The sequence below is a fragment of the Phoca vitulina genome, unplaced genomic scaffold (assembly GCF_004348235.1).
Source record: "Phoca vitulina isolate PV1807 unplaced genomic scaffold, GSC_HSeal_1.0 scaffold20, whole genome shotgun sequence".
Taxonomy (NCBI): Eukaryota; Metazoa; Chordata; class Mammalia; order Carnivora; family Phocidae; genus Phoca; species Phoca vitulina.
The window spans coordinates 28,123,042-28,149,158 of NW_022589723.1; the positions used below are offsets into that span (position 1 = coordinate 28,123,042).

Here is a 26,117-nt window from a genome sequence, read left to right on the forward strand (position 1 = left end):
GGGGGGGGGGGGCAGGTGCCTGGGTGGCTCAGTCAGTTAAGTGACTCACTCAATTTCGGCTTAGGTCATGATCTCAGGGTCATAGGATTGAGCCCCGAGTCAGACTCCATGCTCAGCGTGGAGTCTGCTTGTCCCTCTCCCTCTCCCTACTTGCGTGCTCTCTCTCTTAAATAAATTAAAAATCTTTTTAAAAAAATACTCCTAAGGTGCTTTGAATGTGGTATCTAAATATTACTTTATACTGTCTTAGCATTCAACTGCCTAAAACTTTAATAGAACTTTCCAAAATTATTAATAATATTTTCAGTAGACTCCAATGGGTTTCATCTCAGACTTCTTGCTGGGTTTACCAGGTATGTGACTAAAGTGAAATAAAGAAAAGTGTGAGAATTAGGATGACCTCTTTTCAGTTAACAAAGTATTCCTTTTTAATGCTTTTTCACTTTTTTTAAAGATTTATTTATTTATTTGAGAGAGAGACAGAGCACAAGCAAGAGGGGCAGAGAGAAACTCAAGCAGACTCCACAACTGCGCCAAGTGCGGCGCCCCATGCAGGGCTCAATTTCACAACCCTGAGATCACGACCTGAGCCAAAACCAACAGTTGGATGCCCAACCAACTGCACCACCCAGGCACCCCTGCTTCATCACTTCTGATGTACGCTAGAATGGCACTGTGATCAATGATAAAAGCTTACCTAGAAATTTTCATACACTGTATACATACACTTACCAACATAGGTTTTAGTTTTCCTTTTATCTCCATCCCTGGAATTTGCACATACCATGCTGCTGCTAAATTTCGCTGTATGGACAAAAGCATGTTGACTGGTTTTAAAATTTCAATGTCATGTTGTGGCAAGCCAGCCTGCAAAATAGTTCTGAAAGATAAATAAGAATTTATTTTATATTTTTGAAATTTACATCTTAAAATGAAGACTGTCATATTGTGTAACAGTTTCCACAGTTTTCCTAGATACTGAAGGCTACTATCGTAATTCTTTAAAACATGATTCTTAAAAAAAATAAAAAAATAAAACATGCTTCTTTTCACAGATCAATCCAAATCAGAATAAATCAAGAGCTTTCTAAAACAAAACCTATCTCATGCTGATTTCAAAGAAAGTATGACTATTACACTATTTACTACTTTCACAAAGACCATTCAAATATTAGCAACTAGTGCAGTGTCATACAAACAAATGTTAACATCCTCCAAAACTTGGAGGACAAAGAAAGTCTACTTAATCCTTAGTTTTGTGTTATTGGTACTTCTCCAAACTCAAAGGGAAAAACTCACCAAACCTACACGTTAAACAAACATATGGTAACAGTCATTTCGAGCATGACTGCCAACAACCATTTGTACAATGAAATGAGTATTCTTGTCATTCAACAGACCCAACACTTTCCCATTTGGATTCAATAATCCTTTAGATAACACACTGAGAATTCCCAAATGTGACAAGGTTTGGAAATGAGAAAAAAAATCTTAACTTTTATTACATTTTAAGAAGTTTTCTCCCATCTACAGAAAATAGCTATTATGCAAAGTGAAAAAAAAAATCTAAATTAAGTGCTATTGAGTAAATTTTAATTTAATAGGAAATTTTTATAAAATGTAGAAAATCACATTATAAATGTAGTAAGACAAAACAGAGATTCTATGAAGTGCACTAGTATTACCACTGACCAAAAACCAATGGTCATGGTTTTATAATTATAAAAAATAAGGAATGAGAACCACAAATCACGAGAGTATTTTATCCCTAGCAAAGATTTTATGAGAATTCTATTTCTAGCAGTAATACACAACTGAATTATATATTTATACCTGGACAATTTCAACTGAGTTAGTTGAATGTTCATCTTGTCAATGACTGGAGGAAGAGAATAATGTCCCATAGGAACTAAGCTAAATTTGTTTTCAACTCTGATTAAACCCAGATCTGCTACAACAGCATTTGGCGATACTGAAGACTGAGGAATGATAATAACTGGTGCTTTCAAGTTAATATCCATCAAAAGGCGGAAACTCTTTTGAGCCAAGTCTTTCATGCTGGAAGCAGCTCTTTCTGCAGCCTGGACTGTGGCTGAGCTCAAAGCTTCTTTGGCAGTTTGGAAATTGTTGAGGAAGTTCTGTTGGAAGAGACTGATATTTAGATTTCCTAAAAAAAAACAGGACTAACTTTAAAAAGCATTTACTTTAAAAACTAAATAAAAGAGTTAAAAGAGATGCTATTTATGATTGTATATATGGAGAGTGTTAAGTCTAGAAAGACATACTCTGAGATATTAACAACTGTCACCTCTCATGATTTAGGTAGAAATCCATGACTTATAAGCCTTGAATAACAGCCCTGCTAAGAGGCATAAACAGTTTAAAACTCTTCAGCCCATGACATTTACATGGAAATAATTAATTTTCTTGATCACAATTATAATCAAAAGTTGTAAATTCCAATATTAGTCCTTCATAAAAAAAATCTTTTAGCTAAATACCTTTAAGGGTATTTCATAAAACAACACTGAAAATACCTAAATTAAAACATCAAAAAAGTACTTTTAAATTATATAGCTATGGAAATGTGAAAGAATGGTAACAATGATAACAAAAATTCATTTGGTTATCCATCATGTAAAGGATTTCCCTCACTATAATATTCTGTTCAGCATCTGGGTATTTATTACACAGCCCTATTAGTAAATATTTTGACTATCTAGGTTCAAATGTATAGGCAAAAATATTTAGGTCTCCATGAGAAACAAATACATTTATAAATAAACTTACCAAAAGAGACATGAAGAATTTATGAACATAAACAATTTGGATACAACCCACTTTGAGAATAAGTTTCCCATCTACTTTAGACATATCAGCATAGGCCTTTCCTTCTGTAGCATCTGGATAAAGAGTCATTTGGAACCTAAAGACTTCATCTCCCAAAATAGAGACAGCCTAAAAGTATTAAATTAACTGGTTATTACAGGAAAAGAGCTATATCAAAAGAGCTATATTATAAATAAGTTTCCTTATTAAAAAATCCTTGATATATGAAGAAGCACCATTTAAATTCAACCTTCAATAAATTGTTAAAAGATTATACTTAATAAAACTTTTTCCTATTTCTACAAAAGTTGTTTTAATCAATGAAAATATCAATCACTTAATTGGTCAGACATAACTTATAAATCACGTAGTCTATACACCAGGTCAAAGCACAGAATAACTATATTCATGGCCAATCCCTAACAAACTGCCTGACACATGACCATTAATGAATATCTAATGAACAAATGAATAAAGCCATCTTAAACACAAAAATCAATACTAAATTTTTTTTTTTTAAGACTTTATTTTTTTGTCAGAAAGAGAGAGAGAGAGAGCGTGCACAAGCAGGAGGGAGGGGCAGAGGGAGAGGGAGAAGCAGGTTCCCCGCTGAGCAAGGAGCCTGATATGGGACTGGAACCCAGGACCCTGGGATCATGACCTGAGCTGAAGGCAGACACTTAACCATCTGAGCCACCCAGGCGTCCCAAAAGTAAATTTCAATACAGAAATTATTTTTCATTAAAAAGCATTTTTTCATGTTTGTTTTTTTGGTTTCTATTAATCTGTACATTCTAATTTTTTGTGAAATAATTATTCTTAAATTAACTTTTTAAGGTATAATTTGCATATAATAAAATGCATTCATTTCCTAAGTATATACTTTGAGAAATTTTGACAAATTTATACCACCCATGTAAATACCACCAAAAGAAGATATAGAACATCCCATCACCCCAAAAAGTTCCTTTGAGCCCCTCCCCTTCAGCTAATCCCTGACCCTCCCCCAAACCCAGATCCAAACAACCACTGATCTGCTTTCACTTACTAGTCTTTTCTAGAGCTTCATGTAAGTGGAATCATAGGATATGTTCTCTTCTGTGTCTGCCTTCTCTCATTAAGCATGTTGAGATTCACCCCCATTACATGTATCACTTTTTTTCCCCCCCTTTTTATAGCTCAGTAGTATTCTACTGTTTGGATATGCCACAGTTTGTTTACCCATTCCTCTTTGGATGGGCATTTGGATTGTTTCCAGTTTGGGGTTATGATTACAAACTTGTTATGAGTGTTCATGTTCAAAGATTTCCGTGGACATGTGTCTTCATTTCTCTTGGGGAAATGCACAGGACTGGAATTGCTGAGTTATATGGTAAATATATATTGGGTTCTATAAGAAACTCTGAAACTGTTTTCCAAAGTGATTATATAATTATACAGTCCCACCAGCAACAGAAGTTCCAGTTGCTATAATCCTTGCCAATAGGTGGTATTGTCATTTTTTTTTTCCTCATTAAGGGTTTATTTTGTATTGTCAATTTTTTTTAATGTAGCCCCTGAAATGGGTATCTATCTCCTTGTGGCTTTAATTTGCATTTACCTGATAACTAGTGTTGTTGAACATCTTTAATATTCTTTACGACCATTCATAATCTTTTTGTGTGAAGTATCTTCTAATATTTAACCCAAATTTTCATGGGGATAATGGCATCTTATTTTGGAGTGTAACTGGTTTTCCTTTTTCTTTTTTTTTTTAAGTGAAGTATAACTGACATAAAATATTGTATTTGTTTCACGTGTACAACATAGTGACTTGACATTGGTATACACTGCAAATTACTCACCAGAATAAGTCTAGTTACCACCTGTCACCATACAAAGTTCATACAATATTACTGACTGTATGCCCCATGCTATACTTTATGTCCCTATGACATTTATTTTATAACTGGAAGTTTGTACCTTTTGATCCCCTTCACTTATTTCATCTCCCCAGTACCTTCCCTTCTGACAACCACCGCTCTATTTGCTAGGAGTCTGAGGTTTTTGTTTTGTTTTGGTTTGGTTTTTAGTTTCTGCTTAAAAGTGAAATCATACCCTATTTGTCCTTCTCTGTCTGACTTATATCATTTAACATAATAACCTCAAGTTCTACCCATATTGTCACAAATGGCAAGACTTCATTCTTTTTTATGGCTGAGTAATATTCTATTGTATATATACGTCACATTTTCTTTATCCATTCATCTATTGATGGACACTTAGAGTTGTTTCCACACCTGGGTTATTGTAAATAATGCTGCAATAAACACAGAGGTGATGTATCTTTTCAAATTAGTGTTTTTGTTTTCTTCAGACAGATACTCAGAAGTGGAATTGCTGGATCATATGAAAGTTCTATCATTAATTTTTTGAGGCACCTCCATATTGTTTTCCACAGTGGCTGTACCAATTTTCATTCCCACCAATTGGGCATGAGAGTTCCCTTTTCTCCACATCCTCACCAACACTTGTTATTTCTTATCTATTTGATAAAAGCCATTCTGACAGATGTAAGGTGATATTTCATTGTGCTTTTGATTTTCATTTCCCTGGTGATTAGTGATGCTGAGCATCTTTTCATGTGCCTGTTGGCAACCTGTATGTCTTCTTTGCAAAAATGCCTATTCAGGTCCTTTGCTCATTTTTTAACCAGATTGTTTGGTTTTTTGGTTATTCAGTTGTATGAGTTCTTTATATAGTTTAGATATTAACTGTTTGTCAGATACATGATTTGCAAAATCTTCTCCCATTCAGTAGGCTGCTTTTTTGATATGTTGATGGCTTCCTCTGCTATACAGCTTTTTAGTGTCATGTAGTCACATTTAAAAATTTTGCTTTTGTTTCTCCTGCCTTTGGAGTCAGATCTAAGAAAACATCTTAGCTAAGACCAATGTCAGGGACCTTGCCATGTACGTTTTCTTCTAGGAGTATTAGATTTGGGTCTTATATTCAAGTCTTTCATCCATTTTGAATTAAATTTGTTATATGGTGTAAAGACAGTGGTCCAGTTTCATGCTTTTATACGTAGCTGTCCCACTTAATTGACAATTACATTCTTTTGCATGTAGTTTTCCAACACATTTACTAAAAAGACTGTCCTTTCCCCACTGTATATTCTTGCCTCCTTTGTTGAAAATTAATTGACCATATGTACATGGGTCTATTTTTGGGCTTTCTAGTCTGTTCCACTGATCTATGTCTCTTTTAATGCCAATACCATACTCTTGATTACCATAGCCTTGTAGAATAGTTTGAATCAGGGAGCATGAGATCTCTGGCTTTGTTCTTTCTGAAGATCACTTTGGTTGTTTGGGGTCTTTTGTGTTTTCATACAAATTTTAGAATTGTTCTATTTCTGTGAAAGATGCCGCTGGAATTTTGATATGAATTGCACACAGGCTGTAGAATGCTTTTAGTATGGACAATTTAACAATATAAATTATTTCAATCCATGAGCACAAAATATGTTTCCATTTATCTGTGTCTTCTTCAATTTCTTTCAACAATGTTTTACAGTTTTCAGTGTACAGGTCTTTCACCTACTTGGTTAAATTTATTCCTAGGTATTTTTTTCCAAGATATTTTATTCTTTATAATGCACCTGTAAATGGGATTGTTTTCCTAAATTCTCTGATAGTTCATTATTACTGTATAGAAATGCAACAGATTTTTGTATGCTAATTTTGTATCCTGCAACATTACTGAATTCATTTATTAGCTCTAACAGCTTTTTGATGGGAGTCTCACTTCCCTTGTGGTTTGATGACTCCCTTTAGTGTTTTATTTACATTCCTTCCTTATTTTCTTTTGTGCATTTACTCTAAGTTTTGCTGGGTGGTTACCTTGAAGTTCACATAAAACATCCTATGTGGATAACAGCCTGTTTGGTTGACAGAAACTTAAATTTGAATACATTCCAAAACTCTACATTTTTACTGTCTCCCCCCCATTTTATATTTTTTTCATGTCACATTTTATACCTTTTTATCCTTTGTATCCATAAACTAATTATTATAACTATAGCTATTTTTACCACTTTTGTCTGTTAACTTTCATTCTAGCTTTAATAAGTTGTTAATCCACCCTTTACTATATATTTACCTTTTCCAGTAAGATTTTTATTTTCATATGCTTTGTTATTAATTAGTGCCATTTCTTTTCAGCTGAAAAAAGTCCCTTTAACATTCTTGTAAGCCCAGTTAATCGTTACAAGTTCTTTAGCTTTTGTTTGTCTGAAAAATTCTTTCTCTCTCCTTCTATTCTGAATGATAGCCTTACCAGGTGGAGTATTCTTGGTTGAAAGTTTTTTCCTTTCAGTTCTTTGAATATGTCATGCCATTTTCTGGCTTGGCAAAGTTTCGCTGAAAATCTTCTGACTGCCTTATGTGGTTTTCCTGGTACATTAACAAGTTCTTTTTCTCTTGCAGCTTTTAAGATTCTAATTTTTGACAGTTTAATTAAAATGTGTCTTGGTGTTGCAGTCTTTGTGTTCATCTCATTTGGAACTTTCTGGGATATTCCCTTTCCCAGTTTAGGGAAGTTTTCAACCATTATTTCTTCAAATAGATTTTCTGTCCCTTTCTCTCTTCTCCTTTGGGGATTCCTATAAGGTGGATATTATTCTACTTCATGTTGCCTCATAGGTCCCTTCAGTTATCATCTTTTTTCTTTAATTCTCATTTTTTGTTCTGCTGCTCTGTGTGGGCAAATTCCATTGTTTTGTCTTCCAGCTCACTGATCTGTTCTGCTTTATCCAGTCTGCTGCTGAGCCCCGCTGGGGTATTTTTTAATTCAGTTATTGTATTCTTAGGCTCTATGACTTCTATTTGGTCCTTTCATATATTTTATATCTCTTTGTTGAAGTTCCCATTCTATTCATCCCCTCTTCTCCTGAGTTTGGTGAGCATCACTATGACTGTTACTTTGAACTCTTTATCAGGCAAACTATCACCGATACATTAAGGGTTCTTTTGAGGTTTGCCTTTGTCTTCATTTGGACACATTCCTCTGCCTCCTCATTTTGCTTGATTCTCTGTGTTTGTTTCTATGTATTAGGTGAAAGACCTACCTTTCCCACTGAAGGAGTGGCCTTGAACAGAACAGAACATGACCAATAGGGCCCGGAAGCACAATCCCACCTGGACAGCAGAGCCAGGCGCTCCTGGGCATCTCCTGTGTGTGCTATGGGTGCCTGCAAGCTATGGCAGAAGAGTACATCTCTGCCTCTCCCACCCATCTCGATGTGGCCTGTTTATCTTCTGTTGTGAAGGTGCTGTTCATCTAGTTTTCATGACTTTTTCAGAGAAAATTATCTCATTTGTAGTTGTAGAATTGTTATGGCGGTAGGGGAGGTGAGTTCAGGATCTTCCTACCCTGACATCTTGAACAGCCTCCTTTTCCTGAAACCTATTTTTTAATTACCTTTTTGTGAATGGACAGCAAATCAACATTCGTAATTACTATATCCTTAAGTCTGGCAAACATGTCAGTCTGCTTTGGCTTCACAGAAATAGAGGCATCCATTCCTACGGGAAACATAACATTTACAAACTTTTCACCCAATCCAAGTGAACCGATTCAGTGGTATTTAATCAAGTTAAAAAATATACTACCAAGATAGAGAATGAATATAATTACTATTACACATAGTAAAGGTATCAACTTCTATGTATAAGATGCCTAATAAAGATTACAATATCTTTAAGTATTTCATACATAAAAGTGGAAATTTTAAAGACAAAAGAAACTGAATTTCAAAGAGAATCAATCACAGGTCTCCAAACAAATATCCTGTGCATTGGCAAGATTGTAAGTGGTCATAGAGGAAGACACATGCTATTTCTTAAACAGCCATCTCACAAGCATTTATTATGAAAACTAATGCTCTGATAATGGAGCATAAATGAATATAATTTGATGAATAAACATTCATTCTACAAAAAACTACATATAAAATAGAATCTTTCTATCCAAAAAAATTTTGGTTATTCTCATAATCTCTAAAGCCATAATGATTTCTAAAACAGCTCCTCAGTAAAAGAGAATGCCTATAGCTAAGAACCAGTAATAAGCTCGATCTAATACCATGCCACCGATGAAATAGATACTTAGTAATATTTGTTGAACAGTACTTATTTTTAATCTTTTCTCGAGTGCTTACTATGTACCAATCACTTTTCTAAATATATGTAAATGCATATATAATCCTACAAATAATTGTCATAACTATCACAACAATCCCATGAATAATTATTACAACTATCTCCATAGGGAACTAAGATACAGAAAGGTTAATTAATTTTCTCAAGGTCAGCTAATAGATGTTAGAGCCAAAACTTGAATCTTGGCAGATTGGTTCAAGAACCCATGGTATAATATGAACCTATCCTTTTATCAAGCTGATGATGAGTAACACAAAATTTCTTTTAGGTACTTCTAGTCTGATGCTATATATGTACAAAAGACAAGGGAAATAAACATAGTTAACATTTTCTTTATTTAGTGAGGTGTTGTGATATTAATTTCTCAGTTTCTCTTTTGTATTTTATTCTGAAAATACAAAAGGAACATAAGCAATTAAGCCTTAGATTTATTCTAAAATTTGAAAAATACATAAGAAATATTTCATGTCAGCTGTGAATCATAACAAATTCACGTCTACCATTTCAAAGTACATCTTTGAAAAGTTTGTGCAAGTCTTCAATGTAAGTAAACAAAACAATGACTCAAGAAATCTACCATACACAAACTCACTCTTCCTGGAGGTCTATGTAAAGAAACAGAAATACCTACACCAAGGAATATCATTACTTACCACGTATTCTAATATCTGCAATGTTACACTTCTGATCACAGACAAAGATATTAAATGCATTTAATTCAGCTATGACCTTTAAATCGAACACATCATCTTCAGAAGTACTGCTGGATACTGAAAAATAATAGAAGGCTTGTGATTAGCAAAGTGCAAAGATGATATAACAGACTAAATAATGTAAAATTCACAAAAAGTACATTATGAACTAAGAAGAATCAAAAAGGCTTCCATTAAGATAACATATAATTAATATGGATTTTGACTCAATTTTCAAATGCCAATCAGAAACTAGCATATTCCTCTCCAACTTAAGAATAAAGGCAACCTTTAATAGAACCTTGAAAATACAATTTGCTAGATGGAAACTTTCCTATAATTTTTCTTCTGGGAAAAAAGATTTAGGTCTATGAGACATAAACATAAAGAGCTAAGTTAAAAAAATACAAAAAAATTTACAGTGTGTGTGTGTGTGTGTGTGTGTGTGTATAAGAATCACAATCAAATGGATTCCCTTCATCTACTTTGGTCCAGGTCTTAACTGATAAATTTAGGACATATTTTTCTAGAGATCTGTCTTGCCTGAGGGAAACAGACCTTTTCCTATAATACTGTAAAAGCACAGGACATCAGTCCTTAATCACCAAGGTGATAACAGGGATTTTTTTTTTTTCCCTTAAGATGTAAATCAAACCATAAAAACTATAATCAAACCATTAAAATCAACTACATAGCATAACTGGAAAACTGTTTCTTTGGATTAGTAATTTTTGTAGTTTATTGTGAACTTAAACATTGCTCTTTCATTTATTCAACTGTGTGTGTACATGTATGTATATATGCATGTTACATAAAGAAGCATTTCCACAGGTATTAATACGGCAAGGACATTAAAGACAACAATAAAACTCTTTAACTCTAGTTTATAGCAAAAGTATCGCTCTGATCCCTGGTTAAAAAAAAAATCTGATCCTTATATCAGATCTAATATTACTAAGAGTTTTACGCTTTAAAGATGTCAGTAATACAGATGTCACTCAAACAGGCAATGGTCTGAAAATTAAATTACTAGATGTTAGATATTCATACCATGTAATATGAAAGAAAAATAATTTAAATGACATTTGGCTTAAAAATAGGCGCATGTTCATTCAGGATAACATCATATCTAATTCATAGCACAAGCCATATGCTTGAGGAACATCCCATATGTGTGTGTGATTTAAACTCAGTTTTGGTTAGAAACCAAAGTGAGTCTTTCTCTTCCATGATCTTCTTCCTTTTGTGCCCCACAGAGCATTTAAAATTGTTGAGCACCAGGTGGGTTTACGTGACTGACAGAAATGGGCCTTTGTACTATGCATGACTGTATTCATATTTTAATTTCTTCTGTTCTCACTTGCACTGAAGTGAAGGCTGCAGAGATATCAATGCAAAGTATGTACAACTTTATTTTCCATAAAAGATTGACAGTGAAATCAAATACAAATACATGATTAATATTAAAAATGTATTTTAAATCCCTCACAAAATTATCCTGTCTCTACCGCAGGAATAAAATTTGCTCTCTTTTGAAACTAACTTAATCTGTCAGAGCAGCTGTAATATTAAGGTGCTGAATATTTGTCCTAGCTTGAAAATATAAGTTATCATACGATTATTAAAAGTTCAGACAGAAAGTATTAGACCATGACTCAGAAGTTAATACCAGCTTTGACAACGATACTTCTGGACTCCCCCACAAGTAGTTTCAGCTCAGATTCCTTTTCAGAAGAGGAAGGTTCAGAGGATGGAATAGCAGATGATAAAAAATCCATGAAGGACAGTAAAGCTTCTAAATGAAGTACTAAGTCTAAGGATGAAAATGAAACCTAAGATAATAAACAATTAGAAAGACAGATTTCAGATATGGTGACATTTTTATGTTAAGCTTCAAACATAAACAAATAAGTATATGTTGAAGAATAATTCGTTTAAGAAAAGATCAATTAAGATCCTTTTTTTAAAAATTTTATTATGTTAATCACCATACATTACATCATTAGTTTTTGATGTAGTGTTCCATGATTCATTTTTTGCGTTTAACACCCAGTGCTCCATTCAGTACGTGCCCTCTTTAATACCCATCACCAGGCTAACCCATCCCCCCACCCCCCTCCCCTCTAGAACCCTCAGTTTGTTTCTCAGTGTCCATAGTCTCTCATGGTTCGTCTCCCCCTCCGATTTCCCCCCCTTCATTTTCCCTTCCTACCATCTTTTTTTTTTTAATATATAATGTGTTATGCAGCCATCAAAAATAACGAAATCTTGCCATTTGCAACGACGTGGATGGAACCAGAGGGTATTATGCTAAGTGAAATAAGCCAATCAGAGAAAGACATGTATCATATGATCTCACTGATATGAGGAATTCTTAATCTCAGGAAACAAACTGAGGGTTGCTGGAGTGGTGGGGGGTGGGAGGGATGGGGTGGCTGGGTGATAGACATCGGTGAGGGTATGTGCTATGGTGAGCGCTGTGAATTGTGTAAGACTGATGAATCACAGACTTGGTCCTTTTTTTTTTTTTAAAGAAAGAACTCATTCTTACAGCGTTAATCTCAAACAGACAATAAACAAACACTCTGCCCCCCTCATGCCCAACTCTAATTCTGACCTTAATTGGTGGGTTTTAAGGAAAGATACGGGAAGTACTAGCAGGCCTTAGGTCAATCACATTTCAGATGGGTCCAGGACAGACTATATAAGCTCAAATGTATTGTAAGCAATATCTGTACTGAGCCATGCTTTTAGCTTCATTGTTAATTTTATTCTAATCCTAAAGCCAATATATAATTCAAATGTTTAATACATCCATCAACAGTAGGCCAAATAACCATGTATAAAATTCCCTTAAATAGTATATTATTTGTTGGTGAGGATGCGGAGAAAGAGGATGGCTATAAAGCTAGATTTAATAATTAATATAACATTGCCTTATAGAGAATTAGAAAATATTTACCTTCAGTCTCTGTTTGGTATTGTCATGAACAGTTTTAAATTCTGGTCCATCACTGTCTGCCTAGAAATAGTGAAAGATTAAACCACTGGGTTGAAAACACCAAGAATTCACACATTGAAAAAAAAAAATATATATATATACACTTACATACATAGGTATATATACATGTGCATACATATATATGCATATATATATTCTCTACTTTTCAAAGTATGCTATGAAAACATTATAAGCATATTTCTTAACAGCAAAGAGGCATGTGCCAAAAAAAGTGAAGCATTTCTTACATCCTATAGAAGCAAAAACTCCAATTCCTTATCCTACTTAGGATTAAATGCCAAAGGTAGGGAAAAATGCTAGCATATCTAGATTATAACAAATTTGGATTACCACAGAACTTTGTACACTCACTTATTCAACAATATAAGGGTTATTCACAAGGTTATTTTTGGATGCTTGCATAATTCACTACAATCCATGAGCTTTAGAATGAAAAATTTTAGGGGGGAAAATTGAAATACTAAACATGGGAGAATTACATAACTTTATTTATTCAAATATTAAAAAATCCTAGAAGGAAACCAGGTACCTTTGTCAGTGACATTTTCAGCAGGGGCTCCTCAGTTACATTAGAAGAATTAATAATGTGAAGTGGCTCTCCTGCAGAGTCTAAAAATAAAAAACACAGGGCAGCTCCAGTAAGTCTTTCAAACATTTCAAATGTACTTTAAAACAGAATTTTACTGTATATTAATCATACCTCAATAAAAGTGGCTTTGGAAAAAAAAAACTCCATTAAAAAATTGAAAAAAAAAAAAAAACCAGCACCAGTCAGTTATAACTTTTGTAACATTTGTACTACTGGTATTATTCACTTGAATAAATCAGAAAGAATATATTGAAGAACAAAGCTATAAAATACATAAGCTAGGGATTATTCTCAATATGTTTGCTTTACTTAAAGTTACCCCATAGAGTTCCTATAAACTTTAAACATCCATAGCAACTTTAAAAGTTGGCTTAATGCGGGGCGCCTGGGTGGCTCAGTCGTTAAGCGTCTGCCTTCGGCTCAGGTCATGATCCCAGGGTCCTGGGATCCAGTCCCGCATTGGGCTCCCTGCTCCGCGGAAGCCTGCTTCTCTCTCTCTCCCACTCCCCCTGCTTGTGTTCCCTCTCTCGCTGTGTCTCTCTCTGTCAAATAAATAAATAAAATCTTTAAAAAAAAAAAAAAGTTGGCTTAATGCATGTTAAAAAGTGGATTTGAATATATTCTACTTCATGCTAAATATAGGTAATATATATATTTAGATATATTCTTACTTTATGGCAACTACATAAATAATAAATTTTTAAATATCAAATTCCTTTTTATCAAGGTAATAAATTAAATTAACTAATTATGATGACATTAATAAATTGCTTACTATTGACAAAAAGGTAGGGACCACTGCCTATAACATGAATAATTTACACAGACTATAATTCACACTTACCAGGGAACTCAAAGCATCGCATACTAATTTTTTTTAGATAAGCTTTAGCAGTCAGGTCATAGGGTTTAACTTTAGCTTTCATTCCAAGCTGCAGGACATTAAGTTCATATAAAGGCCTTCCTTTCTTCTCTGCTTTTTTCATCAAAGTAATCACAACCTAGAAAAGGCCCAGTATTACCACAAACAATTCCACTTATATACAATGAAGGTAAGTCAACAATTTCATAACCATCCAGAGTGATATAATAAAAATATTCATACAATGTAAACATGTGTACCACTATTTGTGCCTGGAAAATTGCCTAGTGTTATTTACTTTGGAAGGTACATTTATTTGAATTATTTTTTAAAGATTTTATTTATTTATTTATTTAACAGAGTGAGAGAGAGAGAGAGAGCACAAGCAGGGGGAGCGGGAGAGGGAGAAGCAGGCTCCCTGCCGAGCAGGCACATTTACTTGTTCACATTTTTGAAACACTGCCACTATATTCTAGTGATTAGAATCAAGGCAAAAAAAAAAAAAAAAAAAAGTAGTTCTGCCTAATTCCCAGAAGTTCTAGTCTGATGGACAGCCTTTCATCTGGAAGTCTATACAATAAATGGGCAACTTTTATACTAATCCTAAGGCAAGATTTCTCAAACTTGACACCAATGACATTTTGGGCTGGATAATTTTTTGCAGTGAGGAAACAGACTTGTGCACTGTAGGATGTTTAGTGGTAATGCTGGCCTCTCACACTGGTTGTCAGCAGCTCCCTCTCCCCAGATAGTGAAAACCAAAAATGTCTTCAGTGTCAAGTATTGGCCTGGGGAATGCAAATTGCCTCCCCTACTTCCCATGTCCTCAGGGAATGGAACTGTAATAATATTTATTACAAATGATATGAAAAACAGCTTATGGGTTTTCTATGCACATATGTTAATGAAGCCCATTTGCAAATAGAATGATACATCAACGTTTCAATTATTAAAGCTTATGTATCTTCAATAACTAATATTAACCAGAAAAACAGTTAAGTTTTAAGATGAAAGAAATTAGTTGCAAAGCATATATTTCAGATAAGAAAAGTAGAACCCATTTGTTTTAAAGTTTGTTATTTTTAACTCAGAGGAAGAACATAACCTCTACTATTAATGACAAAGGGATTTTGCAGGAAGTTCTTTCAAGTCCCTTTATCTACTATATTTTCTCATATACTCACACCTTAACCCTGCCCCAGCCCCTTTCCTGATCCCCTTTTCTCAGACTCTACTTACTCTTCCTTAAAAACTCATCTCAAATGTCACTTCCTCCAGAAAATCTTCCCTGACACTCTCAGCCTGCTTAGATCCCCCTCCTTACTATCACAGCCACAAGCTCCTCAGGCACATTTTTAATGGGAGCACTTACAAAATTTTAATTGTTTGTTTTCTTGTTAGAGTTCAGAGTCTCTGCCTTTTAACTCTGTATCCTCAGCACTTAGCACATGCAATGAATATTAATGTGTGAATACAGAAGAGGAAAATCCATCTAATCCTTCCTCAAAGATCTGCAGATGGAAAGCAGATAGTGGTAATATAATATTTAAAACATGTAGACATACTGTGTTTTATTCTATTAAGGGTTTCTAAAATTTGCAAAGGATTTCTCTGTCACTACTTCCCTTTCCTGACTTTCTTACATGAAATCCAAAGCAAGCTACATCCCAAGTGTCCTAAAATCATTTGAAAAGCATGTTACAGGACACATGCTACCATGTTCTCTATGAAATATCATATACCCCAAATATAACTCATCTTTCATAAACTCTCAAATTTACTACAAACTGCACTGCTACATACAAATTATAAATAGCCTACATTAAGATTTTTTCATCCATATCAATAATCTACAAGTTTTAGTAGAGGTAATTCCAAATATCTTTTACTTATTCACTTTACAGAAACAGATGAAAATTACACACCTCTTTGATTTCAAAATTCAGCAGCACATTAATGATGTCTACAGATCTCATTTCTTCCATTCCAGCTGTTAAAGTACCTTGGGAAGCATGTACATCTTGTTTTGCTGTAGAGGTTTCAAGTGGCCCTTTAATTTCACCTAAAGATGTTTAAAAGAAATTCTTTCACTTCTATCCACACATTTTTTTCCATAAATACTCATTGAGGACATGTATGAGTACTCTGGACCTGTGAAAGCACTGAAAATTTACAAATCAGTAATACATAGTTCCAGCCCTTAGAAAGCTTATGGTTTAGTAGAAGAGACGTATACATTTAAAATACAAACAAACAGGGCGCCCAGGTGGCTCAGTTGGTTAAGCGTCTGCCTTGGGCTCAGGTCATGATCCCAGGGTCCTGGGATGGAGTCCCGCATCAGGCTCCTTGCTCAGTGGGGAGTCTGCTTCTCCCTCTCCCTCTGCCTGCCACTCTGCCTACTTGTGCTCTCTCTCTCTGTGTCAAATAAATAAATAAAATCTTTAAAAAAAAAATTAAATACAAACAAAAGAAGCAGGCTATGCCTGGTCACATTAAGTAGACAAATGTTAATAGACTATAGAAAATATAGAACATGAAATAGTTATGGGGAGGTCAAGAAAGTTTTAATAAGGGAGTTATCATTCAGGTAGAGCTTAAGGACCTCCTCATACAGAGAAGACACCCAAGAATAAGATAAGAGATTGTGCAAAATTGTAGATAGCACATCATGATAGGTTTTGGAAACAGAGTTTGATATGATTAAATCATGAGGTGGATAACAAGAGTTAAAGCTAGAAAAGAAAAAAAATGGGAGGGATGGTTACAACCTCTTATACCATACAAAAAAGCAAAAGTAAAGCTATATGAAACTGATATTGTTGTGCTGAAAATCACATACTCAGAAATGCAATAAAATTGCTTTCTAACTGTAATACACAAAATTAATAATAGCTATCACTTGCTTACCTCTGTGCTGGTCACCATGCTAAGGGCTGTACATGGATTGTCTCATTTCATTTTTATATCAACCCTTCAAGATAAAAACTTTTGTCTTCATTTCACAGATGAGCAGATTGAGGTTCAGATAGATTCAGGACGTTGCCCAACTTCACACAGATGGCAAATGGCAGAGTCCAAACTCATCAGTCTCACAATAGCCATTACTCTCAACTAACCCTCATTAACATTACATTAGTTACTAATATTATTGGAGTTAACATTATCTATGATCACTAACACAAGAATTCTGTACCATAAACCATACCAGAAAACCATATGAAAAACCAATGCTGTCAATTATTAACTCTGAGAAAGAAACACATAGGGTGAGGTTTCTTAACTATCACCTTATTCCAGCACTGTTCCACAGTGTGATCCAGGGGAAATGATTCTAGCAAATATTTTGCTTTTACAAAATAATTACTGGAATAGGCAGAGATTTCTTAAGAAATAAAAGGCACTAATCACTTTCAAAAATGATATATTGGAATTCATTACAACTAAATAATTCTTTTCATAAAAGACCCAATTAAGAATGAAAAGCAAATCACAGATAGGGCTATTTCTATGCCTATATCAACACATACACATATAACACACACAACCAACAAAAGGCTCACATCCAGAATGAACAGAGAACTCCAATATATCACTAAGAAAAAAAAAAACCTCAATAAAAATAATGGTCAATAGATTTGAATAGTCATGTCATGGAAAAGGATATCCAAATGGCCAGTAAGCATATGAAAAGGTGTCAGTTTCATTAGTAATCAGGGAACAAATAAGAACCATAGAAATACCACTGCATATCAGCCAGAATGGCTAAATTTAAAAATATTGACAATACCAAGGGCCAGTGAGAATGTGAAACAACTAGTACCCTCATACATTGCTGGTAAATTAGTACAACCATTCAGAAAATCATTTGGTATAATATGGCATAAGTTACTGAAGCTAAACGTAAACCTAACAAATGAGCCTAACATGTGAAGCCTAGCTATACAACCAAAAGAAGACAGTATATAAGTATAACAAAAGACATGTATAACAACATTCATAGCAACTTTATTCAAGACAGTCAAAAAATGGAAACAACCCAATGTTTGCCATCAAAGGTAGAATGGATAAAATAAATATTAATGCATTCATATGATAAATATGCACAGGATTAAAAAGAACAACTACCACTACACACAACAACATGGAAGAATCTCCCAAACAAAATAATGACTGAAAGAAGCCAAAAACCAAAGAGTAAACTCTGTATGACTCCATTTATGTGAAATTCAAAAACAGGCAAAACTAATCTATCTGTGGTATTACAAATAAGGATGGCAGTTAATTCTGGGTGGATTTGAGGGCAGGGTGGGTGTTTGGTACTGACTGGGAAGGGGCATAGGGAGGCCTTCTGGGGCGAGCTGGAAATGTTCTATTTATTAATCATTGTGATTAAGAGCTATATGGTATAGCTATACATAAAAATTGACTGAACTGTACACTTAAGATTTGTGTTCTTTACTACTATTTGTGCTCTGTAATATAGTAAGAAAAAGTTTTTTTAAAAATAAAAATATAGTGAGATACCATTTTTCAATTAGCAATTTAGCAAAAATTTTAATACAAAAAAACAAGCTGGTGGGAGTGCAAAATTAGTACAAGTTCTAAGGGGAGCAATTGGCAAGAGGTGTCAAAAATGTTCAATTAAATTAATTAAATTCATTAACTTAACATATATTAAGTTAATAAAAATTAAATACCCTTTAATCAAGAAGTCCTGGTATTTCCCCTACAGATATATGTGCACTCGTAAAAGTGTATGGACAAGGATATTCAATGTAATGGGTAAGAGTGAAAGACTGAAAACAACCTGCAATGTCCATCAACACAGACGTGCTAAATAAATTATAATACTTCAAGATAATTTAATACCAGGCAGCCATTAGAAAGAATGAGACAGAACTATACAGAGTATATTTACAGATATAGAATGAACACCAAGATAAACTGTTATTTGAAATAAAAAAAGCAAAGTGCAGAAATACACACACATATACACATTTATAGGATAGTGCCATTTGTTTGAAAAAAATGACTATATGTGCATGTCATATACATATATAAAACAGTTTTAAAAATTAGGTCTGGTAGTTACTTTGCCTTTAAGTCAAAAGGCCATTGCAACTAATAATTTAAATTCTCTGAGTTTTTACTGCAGTACAATTTTTCAGTATTTTCTTTGCTGAGGTGTAATTTATCAAATGTTTTCATTCTTAAAGATATTTTACCACAAAACCTAATTTAAAAATCAGATTAACTATGCTACCATAGCCCACTGCCAACTTTGAGTGTTTTTATTTGCATACAGTAATTATTCCAGGAATCTACCAGATGTAAAATGCTTCTTTATGGTTCCTCCTAATTTAATGCAACTTAGAAATAAGTTCAGAACCTATAACCAACTATTGCCATAACTAAAGAGAGTCCATCAGCTCTAACTACAGGTTTATGCAATATTTATTCAACAAATAAACATCTTCATTCTTTTCATGGTAATACAAATCACAATTTGTAAATATATATTTATGTCATTTTTATTGTCTGTTTCCCCTACTAAATTGTAAAATAAATAGATACGTGTATTATGCCACCTACTGTCAGTCTCTTACCTGTCTTTTGTACTCCTGGTTTCATTTTATTCAAGTCTTCAGTAGCCTCGCCAAGATTTTCTGCTAGTATTCTAAATAAAAGATTAAGATCTTCTTGATTGAGATTAACCTGTGAAATATCATTAAAAGAAAAGATAAAGATATTTCATTTTAAAATGAAAAATTTTAGGGGCATCTGGGTGGCTCAGTTGGTTAAGCATCTGCCGTTGGCTCAGGTCATGATCCCAGGGTCCTGACATTGAGTCCCGCATCGGGCTCTGGGCTCAGCAGGGAGTCTGCTTCTCCCTCTCCCTCTCCCCCTCCCTCCTGCTTGTTCTCTCTCTCTCTCAAATAAATAAATAAAATATTTTTTTAATTCCTTTAAAAAATAGCTAAATAAAATGAAACAATTCTAATATAGATAATAAATTACTATTTATAAGACACTGAAGAAAGAATAACCTTAACACTGAAAAATTATATATTCATTATGCACTCAAGTATTTCACTACTTATTTCATTTTATATTTTTGGTTTCAAAGATAATAAAATGTTTGGAGAAAAAAAGGTGATTTATAAATCAGTATTAGTTACATCTACTTAACTTATATAAACTATAGGGAAAGATAATAATGATTAAAGAAATCAGATCATTTAAAAAAAGTGACAAACTCAGAAAAAACAAAAATTCTACATTTTAAAAAATAACAATTCCAATGAAATAAAAAGGCTATCTTCAATATAAAAAATAAGCTTTGCCCTCAATGCTATAGGGGTACTGAGATACCCCTAAAATTAAAAGTATGGGTATATAACATATAAAATGAGATATACTAATAAATAATTTACACACAGATCTCTGCTATTGTGTACATATAGCAAATTTAAAAATTAAATAAGGAAGAGGGGTCCAAGATGGTGGCATAAGAAGACCCTGAACTCACCTCCCACATACACACTAAATCTACAACTACATATGCATCATTTTCCTCTGAGAAAGACCTGAAGCCTGATGAACTGCTCTTCAAAGCAAAAGATAAAAGGACCACACTGAGATAAGCTGGAGAGGCAGAGAGACATGGTCTCACAAAAAAGCCCACCCCCAGTGATGTCACACAAAAGGGAAGGATCTCACCACACAGGTGCTTCTCATGGAGGAGTGAGGAGTTGGTGCTCCCCATGGGGTACCCGTGCCCCTGGGATGTGCACCAAAGCGAGAAGCCCCTAGAATGTCTGGCTTGGAAAACCAACAGGACTGACCTCCAGGGGTCCCAAACTGAGACTCCTCTCTTAAAGGGCTTGTCCCAAGATCCAGTGAAAAACCAGCAGTTTGAAAAGCACCTAGACCGCATATGAGGGAAATTCACTTGCTGATCTGGGGGCACTGGCTGAAGGAGCAGGAGACATCTGAAATACTGCTGGGAGACTGACACGCTAGCAGATGCCACAGTTGCACTCTCCACATGGCCCACTAGCACAGACAGGAGAGCTCAGACACAGCACCCTCCGAGAGCCTTGCTGGGATGAGTAGGGGAGCAGTCACGACACCTGCTGAGGCTGGGCTACACTGGCAATGGCAGTGCTGCCTCGCAACCTGGCTGGGCCAGAGAACAAAACTGTGGTGGAGTTCTCCCACTTGCCAGCTCAAGTTTGCAAGCGCAGGCAGTTGCAACACACCCATGGCTGGAGTGGGTGAGTGGTCCCGGCATTTTCCCACTCCCAGACTAAAGTCAGTACACAGACGCACAAGGCACTAGCCTGTTTTGCTGCTGAAGCTCATGGGCACACGCAGTCAAGACATTTTCCCACTGCCTTTCTGAAGCCAGGGAGCATGCTCCGCCCCCTACACTCACAAGGTGTCTTCCTAAAGCCAGCAGGCATGTGCAATCCACAAAGTGAACACCCTTGATCTCCTGGCCCTGCTAGCCAAGAAGGCTGGTGTTCCAGAGCTCCACAGGACCGTAACTATCAGAAAGACAGTTCTTGGCAAGTTACCACTCCCAGGGCAATGCACAGACAGCAGACTGAAGCACATCCTTAGTCTATGAAAAAGACCTGTTCACTCAACCTTGAGCATCAGCCTAAGGGACAGACTTCAGGTTTCCCACACATTTAGAGACTAGGGAGGAGCTTTCAGGGTATGAAAGCAGGGAGACACTAGCCTTGCACATCCTCTTGGCCTCATTACAGCTAGACAAGACTTCCCAGAAAGGAGTTCATACACTCATTTATACACCAATGCAATACACTAATTTTTTCAGTTGTTGCTCAGTGGACACCTCCAGATCTCCTAGTCTGGAGCCCAGCAGGGATTATGACTGCAGTCCCATAGGACTGTATATATTTGCATATTTTAAAAGCTGTTGCCTGAGGGTCTGGCTTCCAATCAGCTTAAAACTAGGTGCCAAATTGGGTGCCTGGGTGGCTCAGTTGGTTAAGCGACTGCCTTCAGCTCAGGTCATGATCCTGGAGTCCTGAGATCGAGTCCCGCATCAGGCTCCCTGCTCAGCAGGGCGTCTGCTTCTCCCTCTGACCCTCCCCCCTCTCATGCTCTATCCCATTCTCTCTCTCAAATAAATAAATAAAATCTTAAAAAAAAAAAAACTAGGTGCTAAATAATATTCCTCCACTTGGATCCACTGACAGATCTTTTTTTTTTTTAAGATTATTTATTTATTTATTTGACAGAGAGAGAGAGAGAGAGAGAGACAGCTAGAGAGGGAACAGAAGGAGGGGGAGTGGGAGCGAGAGAAGTAGGCTCCTGGCTGAGCAGGGAGCCCGATGCAGGGCTCGATCCCAGGACCCTGGAATCATGACCTGAACCGAAGGCAGACGCTTAGTGACTGAGCCACCCAGGCGCCCCTCCACTGACAGATCTTGATACACTCTAAATAATGAGGGCATACCAATAATAAATCAGGCGGTTTTGACAACCACAAAAGCTCAAGAGACAACCACAAGCTATGGCAAGATTGAGAGAGAAGGATCATCACCTAAACAAGGCCATTCATTCAAGACTGAAAAAAGGAGCTGTTTCACCTAATAAATAGGAACAAACACAGAAAGTCAAGCAAAATGAGGAAACAAATATTTTCAAATTAGAGAATACAAAACCTCAGAAAAACACTTTAATAATATGGAGATAAGCAATCTACCTGATAAAGAATTAAAGTTATGATCATAAAGGTACTCACTGAACTCAGGAGAAGAATGGATGAACACAGTGGAAACTTCAACAAGGAGATATAAAATATAAGAAAGTACCAAACAGAAGTCAGGGAACTAAAGATACAAAACTGAACTGAAAAATACCCTAGAGGGGTTCAGCAGCAGACTGGATGAAGGAGAACAGATCAGTGAACAGGAAGATAAAGCAACAGAACTCACCAACACAGAGTAATAACAACATTTAAAAATTTTTAAAAATGAAGCTATCTTAAGGGACTTTTGGGACAACAACAAACAGAAGAATATTAACATTACAGAAGTCTCAGAGGAGAAGAGAGAGGAAAGGGGCAGACAACTTTTTGAAGAAATAATACCTGAAAACTTCCCTAACCTAGGGAAGGAAACAGATATCCAGGTCCAGGAAGCCCAGAGAGTACCAAAAAAGATGAACCCAAGGAGCACTACACCAAGACACATTATAATTAAAATGTCAAAAGTAAAAGATAAAGAGAGAATCTTAAAAGCAGTAAGACAAAAACAACTTGTTATGTTCAAGGGAAACCCATAAGGCTATTGGCAAATTTCTTAGAAGAAACTTTACAAGCCAAAGGAGTAGCATGACCTATTCAAAGTACTAAAAAAAATTTCCAGGGCGCCTGGGTGGCTCAGTTGGTTAAGCGACTGCCTTCGGCTCAGGTCATGATCCTGGAGTCCCTGGATCGAGTTCCGCATCGGGCTCCCTGCTCGGCAGGGAGTCTGCTTCTCCCTCTGACCCTCCCCCCTCTCATGTGCTCTCTCTCGCTCTCTCTCTCTCAAATAAATAAATAAAATCTTAAAAAAATAAAAATAAATAAATAAATAAAAAAAAATAAATCAAAAAAGTAAAAAAAATTTCCAACCAAGAATACTCTACCTAGCAAGTTTATCATTCAAATAGAAGGAGAGATAAAGTGTTTCTCAGACAAGCAAAAGCTAAAGGAGTTCAGAACCACTAAACCAGCCTTTTAAGAATGTTAAAAAAGACTTAACGATGAAAAGAAATGGCACTAATTAATAAAGAGAAAACATATGAAAGTAAAAATCTCACTGGAAAAGGTAAATATATAGTAAAGGTAGTAGATTAATCACTTATAAAACTACTAAAAATGTTTAAAAAAAGTAGTAAAAATAAAAGATGTAAAAAGGGACATCAAAAACAAACTCTGTGGGAGGTGAAGAGTTTTGGATGTGTTCAAATTTAAGTGTTACATGTAAAAGAATAAAACTGGACCACTTTCTTACACTATATACAAAAATTAACTCAAATGGATGAAACTCTTGAATGTGAGACCTGAAACCATAAAGCTCCTAAAAAAAAAAAAAAAAAAAAAAATAGGTGTTAAGCTCCTTAACTTCGATCTTAAAGATTTTTCCTTAGATCTGACTCTAAAGACAAGGGCAACAAAAGGAAAAATAACCAACTGGAACTATATCAACTAAAAAGCTTCTGCACAGAAAAAGAAACCATTATTAAGATGAAAAGGCAACTGACTGAATGGGAAAGGATATTTGCAAGTCATATATCTGATAAGCAGTTAATATCCAAAATATATAAAGAACTCATACAACTCAGTAATAAAAAAAACAATCTGGTTAGGGGCGACTAGGTGGCTCAGCCATTAAGCGTCTGCCTTTGGCTCAGGTCATGATCCCAGGGTCCTGGGATCGAGCCCTTCATCGGGCTCCCTACTCAACAGGAAGCCTGCTTCTCCCTCTCACATTCCCCTTGCTTGTGTTCCCTCTCTCGCTGTCTCTCTCTGTCAAATAAATAAATAAATAGAATCTTAAAAAAACAAAACAAAACAAAAAACCAATCTGGTTAAAAAATGAGCAAAGGATCTGAAAAGACATTCTTCCAAGAGACACAGAAATGACCAACAAGTACATGAAAAGATGCTCAACATCACTACTCATCAGGGAAATGAAATCAAAACCACAATTAGATATCACTGCACACCTCTCAGAATGGCTACTACCCAAAAGACAAGAAACAACTAGTACTGGCAAGGAGGTAGAGAAAAGGGAACCCAGGTCCTGTTGATAGGAATGTAAACTGGTACAGCCACTATGGAAAACAGTATGGAGGTTCCTAAAAAAAAAAAAAAGAACTACCATGTGATCCAGCCATTCCACTACTGCTTATCTATCCAAAGAAAACAAAAACACTTATGCCTAATGATGTAAGTCAGAGAAAGACAAATACAGCATGATTTTACTTATATGTGAAATCTAAAAAACAAAACAAAACAAAAACCAGGCTCATAGACACAGAGAACAGACTGGTGGTTGGTTCCCAGAGGGGAAGGGGGGTTAGGGGTATGAAATGGGTGAAAGGGATTAATAAGAGCAAATTTCTAAGTCATGAGGATATAATATACAGTATGGAAAATATAGTCAATAATACAATATTAACTTTGTAAGATGATAGATGATAAAAGACATTATGGTGACTATTTTGCAATGTATATAAACGTTGAATCACTATGTTATACACCCAAAACTAATATTGTATATCAACTGTACATATATACATACATACATACACAAATGTTAAGTTACACTTAACTGAAGATTAAATTCTGCTAAATAATAAACATCTTTTTGGACAAGACCTCATTGAAATTTTTTGTACGCCAATCAGTAAACAATTTCATGTATCATATGGATTTATACTAAGAAAGTCTTCAGAATCTAAAATTTCAGTAATGAGTTTTTTTTCACTCATATACTTACATTCATTGACTCAAGATGTCCTTTAATTTCTACAACAGGCACTTTGTGATACCAAGATGCAGCTAGATTCCGATTTACAGAAAATTCCAAGTTAATTGGGTGCAAGAGCTGAATATCAGGATGGGAGATGCCTGGCTGGATCACTGTCCTAATTAAAAATATAATTGATATCTATGCATAAACATAGAAGGAAAATGCAACCTATCATTAAAAGGACACAAAATCAAAAGTTGCTGCTCTAAACACTGATTTGAAACAGTGCTAGTTAAGTATTTGCTAATCTCAATCAATAATTCACTTTAAGGACAGATTAAAATACATGATATACAATCAGCCATTAAGAAAACCTTCTTCAGGGGCGCCTGGGTGGCTCAGTCGTTAAGCGTCTGCCTTCG

At 35.2% G+C, this 26,117-nt stretch overlaps 1 protein-coding gene across 3 annotated transcripts in view; it reads right to left on the reverse strand.

Moving 5' to 3' along the window:
* Window positions 1-26,117, reverse strand: part of VPS13C (vacuolar protein sorting 13 homolog C) — a 175,009-nt gene that overhangs the window by 68,412 nt on the left and 80,480 nt on the right. For all 3 annotated transcript variants that reach the window (XM_032417691.1, XM_032417690.1, XM_032417692.1), the window contains 12 exons: window positions 25,723-25,870; window positions 19,804-19,912; window positions 16,123-16,259; window positions 14,180-14,336; window positions 13,276-13,355; window positions 12,687-12,746; window positions 11,394-11,556; window positions 9,686-9,802; window positions 8,293-8,396; window positions 2,791-2,958; window positions 1,834-2,138; window positions 733-880 (listed from right to left, as the gene is read on the reverse strand). In XM_032417691.1, the coding sequence (XP_032273582.1) occupies window positions 733-880; window positions 1,834-2,138; window positions 2,791-2,958; window positions 8,293-8,396; window positions 9,686-9,802; window positions 11,394-11,556; window positions 12,687-12,746; window positions 13,276-13,355; window positions 14,180-14,336; window positions 16,123-16,259; window positions 19,804-19,912; window positions 25,723-25,870 (1,696 nt within the window). The remainder of the gene's footprint in view (window positions 1-732; window positions 881-1,833; window positions 2,139-2,790; window positions 2,959-8,292; window positions 8,397-9,685; window positions 9,803-11,393; window positions 11,557-12,686; window positions 12,747-13,275; window positions 13,356-14,179; window positions 14,337-16,122; window positions 16,260-19,803; window positions 19,913-25,722; window positions 25,871-26,117) is intronic.